This window comes from Astatotilapia calliptera, chromosome 23 (assembly GCF_964374335.1).
Source record: "Astatotilapia calliptera chromosome 23, fAstCal68.1, whole genome shotgun sequence".
In the NCBI taxonomy this organism is placed as follows: domain Eukaryota; kingdom Metazoa; phylum Chordata; class Actinopteri; order Cichliformes; family Cichlidae; genus Astatotilapia; species Astatotilapia calliptera.
In genome coordinates, this window is record NC_137443.1 from 20,597,393 (window position 1) to 20,614,766 (window position 17,374).

A 17,374-nucleotide genomic window follows, 5' to 3' on the forward strand; every position below is an offset into this window, starting at 1 on the left:
TTGGTAAAATACAAAAACAACTACAACAAAAATACAAAAACTCATATGTTATTATCGCCTTCATTTTTCTCATCAGCTAATGCTTTTTTCTTTATAAATGCATAAAACTACATTTGAAAAGGTTTTCATACAGCAAAACAAGATCTAAAAGAGGCCTAAACATTTAACTTTAACATAACTTTAGTATTTAACATCTAAATATTTAGACGAAAACACAATTGTTTTAGGAAATTCACAAAAACAATAAATCAAACAGTTTTTAAGCACACAAATCAAAACATACAGGTAAAAATGAATTTACTGTAACCTTCTCCGTTAACTTTAATTATTTTATTATTATTATTTTATTAAGCATGTACTGTAAAATAACACCTAACTCTCCCGATAAATGTGCCAGCACTGTTATCGTATATATTCATTTTCTTAATTAAATATTTAAATGCAAGTTGATGTGTATACTGTCGGGTAAAAATCAGCCTAAAACACCATATCATTACATGTATTTGAACCAATATCAATTCAAGCACAAAAATATGATCAGACTTTCAAAATAAAAGTCTGTGGGACAAAGTTAATAATGATGAAAAGCATGTGGCTGAAGGAAACGAATGTATCATCAATAATACAGTTTTATTGTAAGTCGTCAGACCGAAGGCGTACAACGCATGCGCAAAAGTACCGATTCAGCCACGCGTGCTGACCAATCACTGGAGGGGAATATAACAGGAGGTGTCACTCTGACAATTTCTCCGTGAACAGACGGTCACGTGATATCATTATTTAGGAGAGAAGCAGGTATTAAATAAAATAATAAGATAAGCAATAGAAACTGATAATAGCGTAATTAAATCTTTGTTGTATGGAGAGGAATGGCATTTATACATCACTTTTATTCGCCACTTTAAGTATTTAGACGTTTTGACATTTTCCAACTTTGATAGTAAAAGTTAATTAAATCATCAACTGTGGAAAATAAACCCAAACTCTTGTGGAAATGTGTCACTAGGGTGACCATATTTTGATTTCCAAAAAAGAGGACACTTGGCCCAGACATGGAGAACTTACTGTTTGCTTAAAGAAAACTTTAACATATTTAAACGATGCCTTCTCTGTGCGGTTAATAAAAGGTGAAATAAAAAATGTCATATAAGCTTTTACAAGTCAACAAGTGCAAAAAGAGGACGGTTGGTCACCCTAGGATGTATGGCATTAGAGGTGGAGGAGCGGAGTGGCCCCTCCTCGCGGACAATAGGAGATCTTTGCCCGCTGTGAGTCGTCGTGTGCGTCGGCCAACACAGAGCAAAGTAAGCGGAGACCTGAAGCTTCAAGATGGGGAAGAAACAGAAGAAATCCGGAGAGGACAGGTAGGGAGCGCACCGGCTACCGATAAACATCACTGGTCCGCACTGACACCGAGCCCCATCGGGGCTCTCCCGGCCCGTGAACACCCCCAGACTGGCCCGTTTTCCCGCTGCTTACACTGTTAGCTTAATGGCTAGCCATGCTAGCGGATGCTAACCACGAGTCTGTGAGGGAGTGAGGCAGCGAAGCTTTAAACAGCCTGAATGTGGCTTAAGGAGAATTACAGAACAGCAGGCGGGCTGACACGGGCGAATCCGGGTTACCCTAGGCCTGGGTGGGCCTCCCGCCGCCAGCTGCGGGGCTCACGGGAGCCACATGTGTCCGCGTTAGCCGCCTCAGAGCCGGCTGCTCTAAGAGGCGGCCTGCAGTTGCTGTAACGGAGACACATCACCTGTGAGCAAAGACCTGCTCGATGACGCAAGCCTGGCTGAATCACCTGAGCCGCTGCGGTCACGGCTATCCCCAGGTACAGCACAGATGTGCTGCTGTTGCTCCTTTATTGACGAGTAAACTCTAAAACGTGATTATAGTAAATATAAACAGAGCAGGCAGGTACAGACACGCCACAGTCTGGGAGCGATCACCTGCTTGTGAAAGGAAAGTTTGATCGGGTTTTGGTACGCTGATGAACCCGATCACCTAATCTTTCATTTATAATCAATACTAATAATGCACTAATAATAGTCGAGAGGCTTCAAACTAGTTTTAACCCTCCATGGACACCGTTGCACGAGAAACGCTCTGATCAGATTAAACGGCTCAGGGAGGGAAACACACTAATTAGCTGAAATAAACATTTAACTCAAATATAGATATAACGGGAGTGATGATGCAAACACTGACGTCACAGATGGAGCATGAAACTCCTGCCAGATGTTGGGTTTTAATATTATTGTTTTCTGTGTTAAAGCGTATTGAGGTAGTAATGCCGCTTCTAGCAAAAACTTATATTAAATTCATTTGTAGTTTCTTGTCTGCTGATTTTTACTGTCTGTCTGTGTTTTTGAACTTCTCCTTACACCTTTGCAGGTTTTATGTTTGTTTGTTTCGTTTTATTTGTTTGTGTTTCGTCTTTGTTTATGACTCTTTACTCGCTATTTGTGCACGTTACCATTATTTTTTTATACTTCATTTTTTCTAGTTTTTCCTTAAAGTTTCTCGTCATAACTTTTTCCATTTTTCTTCATTCTTGAGGAGGTTTTTTTTTTCTTTATTTTAAACTTTGCATTTAACGTTTGGTTCCTTTGTAATTTTTGTTTTACCTTTTTGTGCATCTGTGCATCTTTTTCTGCACACTTTGTCTCTTTATGAACTCTCTTCTAAGGTTTTCCCTCACAACATATTAACAGTCTGTGTGCAGCTTTTTGAGGCCTACTCAGTAATCCAAATGTGCCTCCAGCTCACTTTGTAGATGAATTTAAACTTTGAAAGTTTGATCTAAAATGCCAGAAAATCTCAGATGTAATTGATAAATCAGCGGTTTGCTGTTGCCATACTTCATCTTCAGTTTCACAGAGCAGATTAGATGTCTTCTTTTGTGAGTCTGAAGCCAGATGATATTTGATCTACAGTGACTTGAGGGAACGCAATCCGTGGTTACAGCACTGCTGTCGCTCTGTGCTCGCTGTGCCTCAGAGGGCTGATGGGAAATGAAAGGAAATGAGGAGTCAGCAGCTCTTCACATTCACATTCTTCTGACACAAAGAGAAACACAGTCTAACTCGGTCTCCTCTCGCAGCCCGTGTTCTCAGTGTCTGACCAGGTTTTAGTCGGGTGTCACTCTCGTGCTCTGACCGTTTTTCAAATCTGTGCTCAGTGCCAAAGATGACATCGACGCTCTGGCGGCGGAGATCGAAGGAGCCGGAGCTTCCAAAGAGCCAAAGGGAAAGAAGAAGAAGAAAGCAGGGAAGAAAGATGACTTTGAGTGAGACATTCTTCCTGATCGTTTTTATTTTAATCAAGCTTACTGCTTTGAAATTTCCTAAAACAGTTCTTTCCTCCTCTTCCAGTGAGGATGACATCATGAAGGAGCTCGAGGAGTTATCGCTCGAGAGCACAGGAGGAAAGGGGAAGGTAAACGCATCCGAGGGGCACTTCAGCTAAAAAATGCTTTTTCAGTCAGAGAGATTGAAGATTTGTTCTGATACAAAGAATCTCTCTCTGTGCAGAAAACAGACATCACAGAAGAAGTAGAGAGTTTCGAGCCCCCTAAACCGGAGAAGAAGAAGACCAGAAAAGGAAAGAAGGGCGGAGCCAGCCCCGAGGATGAGGAGGGTGATGATGCTGAAGGTCATGTTGATGGAGAAAGGAATGGAGAACAAAAGGAGAAGAAGAAGGTGAAATAATGAACATAAACGTCATATCATAGAAATAAGAGCACAGACTCTTTAGAAAGTGTCTAAATTTCTATTCTTTGCTCCTCCAGGCCCCACCTCCTACTCCTGCTTCAGAATCTGACGATGACAGCAGCTCACAGTCTCGCCTGAAGACCAAAGGAGGAAAGAAAGGAGGCAAAAAACCTTCAGTGTCCGACGAGGAGGAGGACCAGGACAAAGGTATGAGGAAAGGAGAAGAAGGAGGCAGTGTTGGAAAGGATGACTCCGAAGACGATGAGGAGTTCACCTCCAGGAGAGACAAGAAGAAGAAGAAAGGGAAGCCTTTGAAGGCCGAGAGCGAAGACGAGGAGGAGCAGCAGCAGGAGGACGATGGTACCTTCAAAATCAAGACGGCTGCACAGAAGAAAGCAGAGAAGAAGGAGAGGGAGAGGAAAAAGAAAGAGGAGGAGAGGATGAAGCAGAAGAAGCAGAAGGAGAAGGAGGGCAGCGTGGAGCCAAAGAAAGAGCCAGAGAAGAAGACTGAGTCCGCGCCTCCACAAAATGCGCCTCCTGCAGCAGTGTTGGAAGAACAGGAAGGGGCAGAGCCAGCAGCAGAGGGTAAGTTATTATCAGGAAAAACAAGAAATCGTGTGATGCCATTCAGTGTGACGGGTTTCTTCTCCTTCTGCAGAGGAGCCGGAGGGCGACAAAAAGAAGAAAGACAAGAAGAAGAAGAAAGGAGAGAAAGACAAGGATGAAGACAAGAAGAAGAAGGGACCTAGCAAGGCCACAGTGAAGGCCATGCAGGAGGCCCTGGCCAAGATGAAGGAGGTGGGGCATTGTGGGAGACGTAGTCATGGAGATCATGATGGGATGGGTGCTTGATATCTGAAAATGATTAAACTGTTTTTGCAGGAGGAGGAGCGAGCCAAGAAAGAGGAGGAGGAGCGGCAGAGGAGGCTGGAGGAGCTGGAGAAGGAGAGGCAGGAAAAGGTAAAACACAAAGCTCCACCACCTCCTTCTTGTTCTTCTTCACTTTTGTCTTTCCTGTCGTCTCATCGCGAATCGCTGTGGCATCGGTTTTGCTGCCCTTGTAGGAGCGTCTGGAGCAGGAGCGCAAGGAGAAGAAGAAGCAGAAGGAGAAGGAGAGGAAGGAGCGCCTGAAGAAGGAGGGGAAGCTGCTGACGAAGGCCCAGAAGGAAGCTCGAGCTCGTGCTGAGGCCACGCTCATGTTGCTGCAGGCTCAGGGTGGGTGCTATGAGCAGGACAGACTGGGAGGGGCGCTAAGGAGGGTTACAGAAGTATAATGCAGTCATTCCAGTACAGTCAGCTCTGTACAGCTAATATGATTCTGTGTGTGCAGGTGTTGATGTGCCATCCAGAGACAAAGAGGTGCAAAAGAAGAAACCTGTTTATGGAGACAAGAGGAGGAAGAAGCCCACCACCCAGACTCCTGAAGGTACAGCGCTGCTGCTCGCACCAGCCGAGAGACGCTACAGTCCTCCTGCTGGTCATATAATAAAAATAATTTTGTCATTCCCCTTCCCAGAAACATCAGAAGTGACCTCGCCGACTTCAGAGACTCCAGAGCCAGTTGCAATGGAAACAGAGGCTGAGGCACCGCCTGCAGAACCAGGTAAGAGCTGCAGGTGTGAAGTGGAGGTATCAGGGTGGTGTTTTATTGCGCTGAACAGAAGTTAACTTGTTTCTGTTCTGTCTCTGTGTTTAGAGGTGAAGCCAGAAGCTGCTGTGGATAACTGGGAGGCCATTGCCAGTGACGAGGAGAAAGGTGAGAGCCTTGGTCACCTGAAATGATTAGATTCTTTCCTCTGTTTTCACATCTAATAAAGAAGGGGAGAAAAACACTGCAGGGAAAAAAAGACAGTTTCACCTCCAGTCAGAGGGTCGGTGGTTCGATTCCCAGCCTTTTGAGTTAAAATGTCCGTGGCAGGATATACTGAAGTCCAAAAAGCAGCTGTAGCATGTGTGACTGTTGGCTTTGAGGGAACTAAATTCTTTATATGTTGCTTTTATTTCATGAATAAAAAGAAAGGAAAATGGGGCTCAGCAGGACACGACGAGAAGCAGGTACTGAAACTGTGCTGTGCAGGCAAATGCTTGTTTTAGTACCCGAAAGGCATGGCTTAGATTTGTGCTTGTTTTAGTACCAACTAGGCATGTCACATATGTGTTTCTTAAACATCAAAGTAGGTCTAAGCTTGGTGTGTGTTAGGTGTGCCCTTTTGGTATCACAAAGCATGTGCAAGCTGTTTTATAGTATGGGTTAGGCATGTGTGATGTTTTTCAGTAGCAAAAATGGTCGTACTAAAACAGGCTCTTTTGGTAGAGACTTAGTATCCCCCCTTTTTGTGTGTGTGTGTTGTTTTTTTGGGTTTTTTTGGAAAGGCTAGACTAATTGTGTGTTTTTTCCTACTTATGGCTAGACTAAGCCTGAGGTGTTTTGGTATTGAATAGACTTGGAGAGAATCGTGTATACTTTTATCAGCACTTACTGATTGAGGTGTTTCTGTTTGGTACTGACCAGACTTAGACAAGTTCTTTCTGCTCATTACCAACTAACCGAGGCAAGTACTGTTGTTTGGTACTGATTAAACTAAGGATGTACTTTCATTGGCACAGACTAGCCTTCTTTATTTTTTTGTTTGTTTTTAGGTACTGACTAGACTGAGAGTTCTTTTATTTTTATGCACTAGGCTTGTTGGACTTAAGACTTTCAATATTAAAAACATACAGTGGGGCAAAAAAGTATTTAGTCAGCCACCGATTGTGCAAGTTCCCCCACTTAAAATGATGACAGAGGTCAGTAATTTGCACCAGAGGTACACTTCAACTGTGAGAGACAGAATGTGAAAAAAAAATCCATGAATCCACATGGTAGGATTTGTAAAGAATTTATTCGTAAATCAGGGTGGAAAATAAGTATTTGGTCACCTCAAACAAGGAAAATCTCTGGCTCTCACAGACCTGTAACGTCTTCTGTAAGAAGCTTTTCTGTCCCCCACTCGTTACCTGTATGAATGGCACCTGTTTGAACTCATCATCTGTATAAAAGACACCTGTCCACAGCCTCAAACAGTCAGACTCCAAACTCCGCCATGGCCAAGACCAAAGAGCTTTCGAAGGACACCAGGAAAAGTATTGTAGACCTGCACCAGACTGGGAAGAGTGAATCTACAATAGGCAAGCAGCTTGGTGTGAAAAAATCAACTGTGGGAGCAATCATCAGAAAATGGAAGACATACAAGACCACTGATAATCTCCCTCGATCTGGGGCTCCACGCAAGATCTCATCCCGTGGGGTCAAAATGATCATGAGAACGGTGAGCAAAGATCCCAGAACCACACGGGGGGACCTGGTGAATGACCTGCAGAGAGCTGGGACCAAAGTAACAAAGGTCACCATCAGTAACACACTACAACGGCAGGGAATCAAATCCCGCAGTGCCAGACGTGTTCCGCTGCTGAAGCCAGTGCATGTCCAGGCCCGTCTGAAGTTTGCCAGAGAGCACATGGATGATACAGCAGAGGATTGGGAGAATGTCATGTGGTCAGATGAAACCAAAGTAGAACTTTTTGGTATAAACTCAACTCGTCGTGTTTGGAAGAAGAAGAATACTGAGTTGCATCCCAAGAACACCATACCTACTGTGAAGCATGGGGGTGGAAACATCATGCTATGGGGCTGTTTTTCTGCCAAGGGGACAGGACGACTGATCCGTGTTAAGGACAGAATGAATGGGGCCATGTATCGTGAGATTTTGAGCCAAAACCTCCTTCCATCAGTGAGAACTTTGAAGATGAAACGAGGCTGGGTCTTCCAACATGACAATGATCCAAAACACACCGCCCGGGCAACAAAGGAGTGGCTCCGTAAGAAGCATTTGAAAGTCCTGGAGTGGCCTAGCCAGTCTCCAGACTTCAACCCCATAGAAAATCTGTGGCGGGAGTTGAAAGTCTGTGTTGCTCGGCGACAGCCCCAAAACATCACTGCTCTCGAGAAGATCTGCATGGAGGAATGGGCCAAAATACCAGCTACTGTGTGTGCAAACCTGGTAAAGACCTATAGTAAACGTTTGACCTCTGTTATTGCCAACAAAGGTTATGTTACAAAGTATTGAGTTGTATTTTTGTTATTGACCAAATACTTATTTTCCACCCTGATTTACGAATAAATTCTTTACAAATCCTACCATGTGAATTCATGGATTTTTTTCTCACATTCTGTCTCTCACAGTTGAAGTGTACCTCTGGTGCAAATTACTGACCTCTGTCATCATTTTAGGTGGGGGAACTTGCACAATCGGTGGCTGACTAAATACTTTTTTGCCCCACTGTATGGGCAAGGCCTGTGTTGTTGTTTTTTTTTTTGGGGGGGGGGGGGGGGGGGCGTTTGCTGGCATTGACTAGTCACGTGATGGTAGAGCTCGGTCTGTTTCACTATGACAACATTCATTTTAGACAAACATGTTAAATTTAAGACAAAACCGAACTGAAGCATTAAATGTTATAGCAGTAGAATTAAAACTTCCATCTGTCACCTTTCAGAGCTGAAAAAAGTCCACATTGAGGTGAAGGAGGACATTGCTGCTCCTCAGCCTGCTGCTAGTGAGGATGAAGAGGAGGAGGAAGAAGAGGATGAGGATGATGATGACGAGGAGGAAGATGAAGACGATGAGGACAGTGAGGAAGAAGCTGAAGTGGAGAAGCCAACGGTCGCAAGCCAGGGTAAGAGGAGGGCGCCGAGCGAGGATGAAAGCAGCGAGAGCGAGGACGATGATGGCAGGACGAAAGAGGAGCGACTGTACGACCGCGCCAAGAGGAGGATAGAGGTGAGAGACACTGCAAAATCAGGGGGAGTGACAGGATCTCTCTCTATACCCATCTCTGACTGACAGGTTCTGTTTGTCTCCTTAGAAACGCCGAGCGGAGAACATGAAGAACATCGACTTGGAAACGCTGAGGGCACCAGTGGTGTGTGTGCTCGGACACGTCGACACCGGCAAGACCAAGATCCTGGACAAGGTGACGTTTACTCTCTGCTTACAGAATTTTTACCAACTGTTACTGACGTTACGTTTACTTATTGTTGTTTGTTTTGTTGTTTGCGTGCAGCTCCGACACACCCACGTTCAGGATGGCGAGGCCGGAGGAATCACTCAGCAGATCGGCGCCACAAACGTCCCGAAGGAGACCATCGAGGAGCAGACAAAGATGGCTAAAAACGTATGCCATTTCACTCTGAACGATGAATAAACTGTGTTTATGGTTACTGTGTATTAACCCCTGTGATGTTTGTGCAGTTCAACAAAGAAAGCATCAAAATCCCTGGCATGCTGATCATCGACACACCTGGACACGAGTCCTTTAGGTAACGCCCGTCTCTCCTGACTTGCCTGTCTCACTCACCTGATTCTGTCTGTCACTAACTGACCTCTCTCTCTGCAGTAACCTGAGGAACAGAGGCAGTTCACTGTGCGACATCGCCATCCTGGTGGTGGACATCATGCACGGCTTGGAGCCTCAGACGCTGGAGTCCATCAACCTGCTGAAGGAGAAGAAGTGCCCCTTCATCGTTGCCCTCAACAAGGTCTGCCAGCTCCTCGACATCAGCCTCACCTTTTTCTTCTTCTCTTGCAAATTTTCTGAGATTGATTTTTTTAAATTTTTTTTTTATTGCCGTTACCAGATCGACCGCCTCTACGACTGGAAGAAGAGTCCAGAAACCGATGTCGTGGCTACACTAAAGAAGCAGAAGAAGAACACAAAAGACGAGTTTGACGAAAGAGCCAAGGCCATCATTGTGGAGTTCGCACAACAGGTGTTGAGCATTACATCATCATTTATCATCCAATCACAGCACAACAATGAGAAATACTTATTCATTATGGTCATTGTGCCATTTACTTCCATTCAATTTCAGATGATAACAGTCCAATAGCAAGTTTTTCTAATGTTTCATTAAAGAGCGTGAGTTAGACAAGAAAATACATAATGTACTTAGTATCTATTTTGTATTTATGTATATACTGTATGTAATATATACTCACTACTTATATTTAATTATAAGTAGGATAATATTCTAATCAAAATGTTATTCAAATGGGTAAAACAAAAGATTTTTACTGTTTTTATTCAACAAAATAAGCTTCTCAGCAAGTTTTATTATATTATAAAGTCTCCCTAAAAAGTTCAGAAGCTGCATTATATAGTAATCTTTTTCACAGTCTGAAATAACATTTTGTAGTTTAGAGCATCCAGCATTGAGGCTTGAGGAACACCAAAGACGACATCAAGCTCAGTTTCCCTGAACTTTGTTTTCTGTGTGCTGTTTGTCCTCAGGGTCTTAACGCCGCCTTGTTTTATGAGAATAAGGACCCCCGTACATTTGTATCGTTGGTTCCTACGTCAGCCCACAGTGGTGATGGTATGGGGAACCTCATCGCCCTATTGGTCGAGCTCACCCAAACAATGTTGGCCCGGCGGTTAGCGCACTGTGACGAGCTGCGAGCTCAGGTCATGGAGGTGAGTTCAATTTTATCTGTTGTCTCTACTTTTTCCATTCCTCCACCGTCCAGACACTAACTTCATGTGATCTTTGTGTGTTTAGGTAAAAGCGCTGCCCGGTATGGGAACAACGATAGATGTCATCCTGATTAACGGTCGTCTGCGGGAAGGAGAGACCATCATCGTACCAGGGGTGGAAGGGCCCATCGTCACGCAGATCAGGGGGTTGTTGCTGCCACCTCCACTGAAGGAACTCCGAGTGAAGGTAAACATGTCTAAAATTTTGTTAGAGCAGCTTTTAAACATGTATCTGGCTCAGATGTAGCGGGAAGATTTTTTACTATAATGGCTTTGAGTTAAATTACTCATGGTGTTTAAAGCAGTCAGTTCAACAAAAAGAGCTGCTTGTATCTGTTTCATGCAGCTTCCCTCACGTGTATATGAGGGAGGTGACTGTAGTTAATTATTTAGCAGATAACGATTTGTGTGACACTTTCCCAGACAAAGCGCTTTATATTAAAAGCATTAAAAAAGGAATTTAAGTAACACAGTCAACGTTTAAAAAATAAATAAATAAATAAAAACTGGGGAAAAATGTCGGCTTTAGAAAAGATGTGTGGTTCGACTGGGTCATTTTTATGAAGGGCCTGCTTTGTCCTTATTTGATTTATTCCTCAGATTTAGGACTTTTTATTTTTATTTCTTTGTTTTCATTGACCAGTACAAACCATGAATAGAATGTGGATTCCTTTGATATATGATGATGGGGCTCCCCCTGCTGGCACATTATACATTTGTTTCTCCGCATTTGTTCAGTCTTTGTGTGATTATTTTTCATATTTGATATAAAACTAAACGCACAAAAAATTGTTTGGCGTTCGTAAAAGATTTTTCTTTAAAACTAAAAACAAAAACTTAACGCTGATTTAAAAACGTTATCCTGTACAGACTAATCCTAAATAAAATTGCCCACAATAATAGTTGTTATATTTTCCTCTAAATCTAAAAGATTGAGGAATGAGAAGACTTTACTTTGAATTTTCTAAAATGATGCTTTTAAAGTGAGTTATATGGTGAGTTTTACTAATGGGGTCACATTAACTCATGCAAAATGCACACTTTTGTTATGAAATGGTTTTTAATGACTGCATACACACACGTCATATGTCAGATTAGGTCACACAGTCTTTGCCTTTACTGCGGAAGACCAACTATACACACTGTTGTTGTTTTTCCAAGTGCATCAAATCCCTCTCATTGAAGGCTTGTTCATCTAAGTCAGCCTGCGGCCTTTTCCTGTCAGAAATAAGACTGTGCTGTAAATTTCCAGCAGAGCTTTGTTTATTCTCTCACATTGAGAGTTTTAATCACTTTTAATTATTTATTTAAACAAAAAATGAAAGAGAAGAAAGAAAAACAAGAGCGGCCGAAGCTCGAGGATTTCATTATGGAGCTCTAACTTCTTGTACATATGCATTGTTTTTCAGCATAAACATGTGTTTTTGACATTTGTCTAAAAAAAAAAAAAAAGACAAGTCAAGTATGTTCTGCAATCCAAAAAACCATCCTGGTTTTAATTGTTTTTACACTTCATTGTTCTTATTAATGTTTTTAAGCACTCAGGTTTACCAAACTCAGCATGAGGGACTATGTGTGAAGAAACAAGATCAAGCTTTAGTGGTGGTGAATGATGGAGAAGTGCACTTTATCATTAGACATGAATTCACTTCTACTCATAGGCTACGTCCACACCAGCCCGGATAGATTTGAAAACGGCGTTTTTATCTGAAAAAGCGTTTTCAGTTGTTTTCACAGAGTTGTGCGTCCACATTGAAACGCCCGAACACGCTTACTGTACTGTACTGCGCATGCTGTACTGCGCATGCGTGAAGCGCAAGAAGATTCGACCTGCCTCATTTCTGTCTGCCGTTTCTTTACTTTCTGGTTCTTTGAAACGTTGCAGCAGAATGTTGAGTTTTTTAAATGGACTAACAATGAGGTGGAGTTGTTGCTGCGAGTAACACAAAAGTACAAAGTTGCAAAAGCGAGTGAGAGTTAAAGAATTTGAAGAAAAGCCATCTGGAGCATGTACAGACTGATATTAATCTTTAATAGGGCTGTCAAGATTCAGAGCAAACAAAACAACTGCTGTATAATGCCCTCCGCTATCTTAGCGTAATTGGTCACATGACTAAAATGTGTCATCATTTTCGAAAAGGCTCCGGGTTCGCTGTCCACACTGCGACGCCAAAAGGGCGTTTTCAAATGTTCCGCTTTGGAGAGCATTTTCAAAATATTTGAAAATGCCGTGTGGACGGGAGGACAAAACTGAGAAGAAAAGATGCATTTTCATGGCCATAGTCTCTGCTTTTTGGACTTCATAAATGTGGTTGACGTGTTGATTGGTTGTCGTGTGCAGAACCAGTACGAGAAGCACAAGGAAGTGTCGACGGCTCAGGGAGTGAAGATTCTGGGGAAAGACTTGGAGAAGACGTTGGCCGGGCTCCCCCTGCTGGTGGCTCACAAGGATGACGAGATCCCCGTCCTAAGGGTAACAGTGCTTTTCCCTTTAGTCCAAGTTAAACTCCAAGACTAGGACTGAACTGGTCCTGTAAGACTCCCGGTTTGCTTACACGTGCTGGTTTTCAGGATGAACTGGTGCGAGAGCTTAAGCAGACTCTGAGCTCCATCAAACTGGAGGAGAAAGGTGTTTACGTCCAGGCATCGACGCTGGGATCGCTGGAGGCTCTGCTCGAGTTCTTGCGGACATCCAAAGTCCCTGTAAGTACCTGACAGTACAGCTGAGAGCTCTTATTTTGAAAATCTACAGGAAGTAGAAACTAACAGTCCTTGACCTTTGAACTCTGTGTGTGTGTCCCTGCAGTACGCTGGCATTAACATTGGCCCAGTTCATAAGAAGGATGTGATGAAGGCGTCAACCATGTTGGAGCACGACCCGCAGTACGTCACAGTATAAACACACACTCAGCCAAAATGAACACAAGTTAGTTAGTGCAGAAACACTGTAGAATCTGCACCCACAAATATCTGGCTAATTTTAATTTAAAAATATTTGGGACAACTATTAAAATATTTTATGATCCAAAAAAAAAAATCTGAATACATTTCACAGACGTCCTTGTATCTCTGTTGAAATTAGTACTGGTGGAGCACTGGTGTAGAACCTGTAGATGTGACAGAGTTTTGGGGGGTTGGTGTTGGCAGGTACGCTGTGATCCTGGCCTTCGATGTGAAGGTGGAGCGGGAGAGTCAGGAGATGGCTGACAGTCTGGGAGTTCGCATCTTCTCTGCTGAAATCATCTACCACCTATTTGATGCTTTCACCAAGTACAGAGAAGACTACAAGAAGGCCAAACAGGATGAGTTTAGGTAAGAAAAGCTCACGTTTGTGTTAATTGTTCAGATTTCTTTGGGTGTTTTTGACTTTTTATTGACTGGAATAACAAGCAACATACTATAACATAGTGAAAAACTCTAATTAAATAGTTGATGGAGTCCAAAAGGCTTTTATTTGTCCATTGCAGCTAATAAGCCTTTTTTGTATATATGCAAATATATGATGGTGTCCTTTCACAGAATAACTTCTGTTTAACTAACCCTGTGTTTTGTTATGTGTTTTTAATGATCTATAATACATTTGTAGATGATTCTATTTGTTATTATTGGTTGTAAAAGTCAGTTTATATGCAGATGATGCTCTTGATTTATTTTCACATTCTTCCAGCGTGCCGCTGAAAATGGAGCAGATCAGTGTGATAATTAGGCTTCAGTAACAATGTGACTGTGATCGATTAATTTAACTTATGGGTTGTTCGAAGGTTAATGTGTTTTTTATCTGTGTCATCAGGCATGTTGCCGTGTTCCCAGTGAAGCTGCGAGTTCTTCCTCAGTTCATCTTTAACTCCCGAGATCCCATCGTGATGGGGGTCACAGTGGAGGCTGGAGTCCTGAAACAGGGAACGCCCCTCTGCGTCCCCAGCAAAGCGGTAAGACCCGCTTACAGTCTCTGTGGATGTTTGTGTGAATTATAAAATGAACTGTAAACTAACCCTTTGTGTTCACATGTCAGTTTGTGGACATCGGTGTGGTCACCAGCATCGAGATAAATCACAAGCCCGTTGACAGTGCGAAGAAGGGCCAGGAGATCTGCATCAAGATTGAGCCAATCCCAGGAGAGTCGCCAAAAATGTACGGGCGCCATTTTGAAGCCACAGACATCATCGTCAGCAAGGTGAGGACACGCCCTTAAAGGAGGAACAGAAGAACGTTAGACGAGAGGCTTCACAAAAATCACAATTACCGTGAACACTGCTGTTCACTCCGCCGCTAAAAGGTCGATTTCAGTCAGTGTCCAGGTAGCAGTGTTAGGAAGAGGAGACAGAAAAGCAAGGAAGAAATAACGAGCCTAAATAGAGGCTAAATAAGGGGAAAGAAGGAGAGGAAGGGTAAGAATATCTTCGTGTCTTTCGAGTTAGTCAGGCCAAGAATTTCATGTAGTCTTTCTGTTTTCTGTACAACAAAAGCAGAGACGTCCAGACAGTGAAATAAAACCTGGTGCTGTTTTTCAACTGTGTTTAAACTAGTTTTACGTTGTGTTCACTTTAATTTCTGTTTGGTTTTACTGTCAAAAAATGGTTGTAGCAGCAGGCAAACTTAAATGTGGGCTCAGAGCTTTTAGAGCAAAGAATGAAAGGCTGTTTCTGGTTATTTTAACAACCTCTTTGTTTTTGTTTCAGATCACACGGGCGTCCATCGACGCTCTGAAGAACTGGTTCAGAGACGAGATGCAGAAATCTGATTGGCAGTTGATCATGGAGCTGAAGAAGACCTTTGAGATCATCTGAGGGACCTGAACTACAAAGACACACACTCGCTCTTCCTCCATTAGACGACAAGGCAGCGGCAGCGACCAACGGAGGAACAAAGAGAAAAAATTGAAAAGAGAAAAAAAAGCAGATAAAAGACGTGACAGTGTTTTTCTGTGAGAAACGAACAGTTTTTTCCACTGTTGTAAACAGTGATAGTTTAGACATAATACACACACACACGCACACACACACACAGTATTCCAACGTGCCTGTTCTTCAGCATCAACGTTTTTGGTTTTTTTTCCTTCTTGTTGTCTGCTCTGATATGTGGCTGCTGCTTCGTATCCCAGGCTCCGCCCCTTCTTACCCAGACTGAGGCTCACGAGCTTAATGAGGCTGATGTGCCACCTGAACAGGTGCATTGTGGGATTGTGCTGTGCAGCGCCAGGCCTCAAAAGGGAAACAGTTTTTCTGTTTCTTCTTTCAGCATCAGTGAGGACGGCGCCGACTTTACAGACATTGAAGAGTTGACTTTCTCTTTGCTGTCCTGCTCGGCGGCCATGTTGGGAGGCCAGGGTGGCGTGGGATGGTGGGGTGAATGACAGATTTTAAACTGTTTTTGCTGCAACTGCTGATGTAATAAATTCCCATGATTCTGACGAAACATGCAGAGTTTTCGGTTCATGTGTGCCACAAACACTAAAGATACAAATCTGTCTATATGGAAGTCTGCTGATGCCAAAATAAAGTAATTAAAAATAATTATTAGAATTAAAAATACTGTTGTTTTCCTTTCAAAATGATGCTGTATTGTTTGCAGAACATTCTTAATATAAGTGTACAAGTTTGATACGTGGGACTTTTCTGATCGTATATTCTAACTAATGGTTAAAAAGTTGCATGAAGGCTGGTGTACATCCTACTTCAGTGGTCTTTATCTTGGAGTGGACGCTTAATTAGTACCAGTGGTGTCGGAACTAACTCAGTGCTAGCTAACTAAAAGCAGCTGATCTTTATCAGGTATTGAAATTATTGTTGCACTGTTTTGTGTTTTATGTGTGATTGTTTTCACTGTAGATGGTGACTTATTAGCCTCACAAGTGGTCAGAGGATTGAATGGTTGAAAACATTTACAATCTTGTGCTGCTAGCCAAGCAGTCACATTTCCAGTGAGTTACTGAGGGTTTATGCTTCAGCAGGAAATGTACATTGTAGCGATGTCATAACTGGGAACCCCTCTGAAACCTCATGGTATAACCTGATGTGCACCTTCCTGAAAATGTAACTATACACCTGTTCAGTGCCGTCTGTCTTCTTTGCATTTCCTTTTTTTTTTTTTTTTACTGCAGTTTTTGAATTGATCAGTGAGAGGATCAATCATTCTCCAGCATATAGAGTAACAATTATAGCATCAAAATAAGGATTCAAAACTGTCAAATTCCTGGAGAGCAATTGCTGAAACTTGAAATGAAGGTGAGGGAATGAAAATAAAAATATCTACCTCTGAAGGAAAAACTGACCATAACAAAGACAAAGCACCCAGGAGGGGAAAAAAGTCCCTGCATTTTATTTGTTTCAGCTGCCACCGCATATAAAACACCCAGAGATGACCAAAAGAATTAACACATAATGAACCAATGGAAGCATGAATGCTTGTAACAGGGCAGGCCACCATGTCTAAATCAGGGCTCGTCCTGTTCAATTAAAACACTTCTAATGTTGTACTCTTAAACAAGTAAGTGTGCTAATGAAAGAATCAAAATTAATGTTTACAATCTATTTATAATAGGCACACACAGACACAAACATCCATTCCCACCCTCATGCTCCGCAGCAGCAGGGAGGCCCCACACTCCAGACCGCAGTCGGACGGCCAACTCCTCCTCCTAGCCCCCCCGCTCCAGCAGGTCGCAGAGAATGGGGGTGAGAGAAGACTCCAAACCTCCCTCCACCCGCTCATTGTAGTGTTGATGCATGTGTGTTCTAAGGTGCATTTAAAACCCAGGAGGGCATGGAGCTACCTGCCAGAGAGCAGCAGGTAAGCGCATGGTCCCTCCTGCTAGCCCTCAATGTCTACGTGTATTTAAAATTGAGAGGTGGGCAACGATGCCAGGGGTGGGGTGTACACCCTGATGGTAATTTGGACTCCGTGTATCGTGCCCACCCCCAAGATCCTATATGTATGTGTAATGAGAGTGTGAGTAATGTGAATGTCTAAGTTGTGGGATAAAATTGAGGCAGAGGCAGCCAGAAGGGGACGGGGGGGGGGTAGCCTCCTCTGCACCCTGGTGACATACCCCTACTCCAAGGTCCTGCATGTGTGGGTGGTTGTGGTGGAGCGGG

At 43.0% G+C, this 17,374-nt stretch overlaps 1 protein-coding gene across 2 annotated transcripts; it reads left to right on the forward strand.

Annotated features, from left to right (window-relative positions):
* The first annotated feature begins 1,206 nt into the window (after positions 1-1,206).
* eif5b (eukaryotic translation initiation factor 5B) lies at positions 1,207-15,809 on the forward strand. 2 transcript variants are annotated; one of them, XM_026157566.2, is made up of 27 exons: positions 1,207-1,364; positions 3,179-3,286; positions 3,372-3,435; positions 3,531-3,698; positions 3,788-4,295; positions 4,369-4,508; positions 4,593-4,670; positions 4,775-4,925; positions 5,041-5,136; positions 5,227-5,313; positions 5,407-5,466; positions 5,727-5,765; positions 8,244-8,527; positions 8,613-8,720; positions 8,811-8,921; positions 8,999-9,066; positions 9,144-9,285; positions 9,385-9,516; positions 10,038-10,220; positions 10,306-10,467; positions 12,622-12,753; positions 12,852-12,983; positions 13,087-13,163; positions 13,428-13,592; positions 14,071-14,209; positions 14,293-14,454; positions 14,960-15,809. In XM_026157566.2, exons 1-27 carry the CDS (start codon positions 1,330-1,332, stop codon positions 15,065-15,067), a joined length of 3,639 nt encoding a protein of 1,212 aa, XP_026013351.2. In that variant the 5' UTR covers positions 1,207-1,329; the 3' UTR covers positions 15,068-15,809. The 2 variants fall into 2 exon arrangements, with proteins under 2 accessions (XP_026013351.2, XP_080153682.1); XM_080297556.1 differs by lacking the exon at positions 5,727-5,765.
* The last annotated feature ends 1,565 nt before the right edge of the window (positions 15,810-17,374 follow it).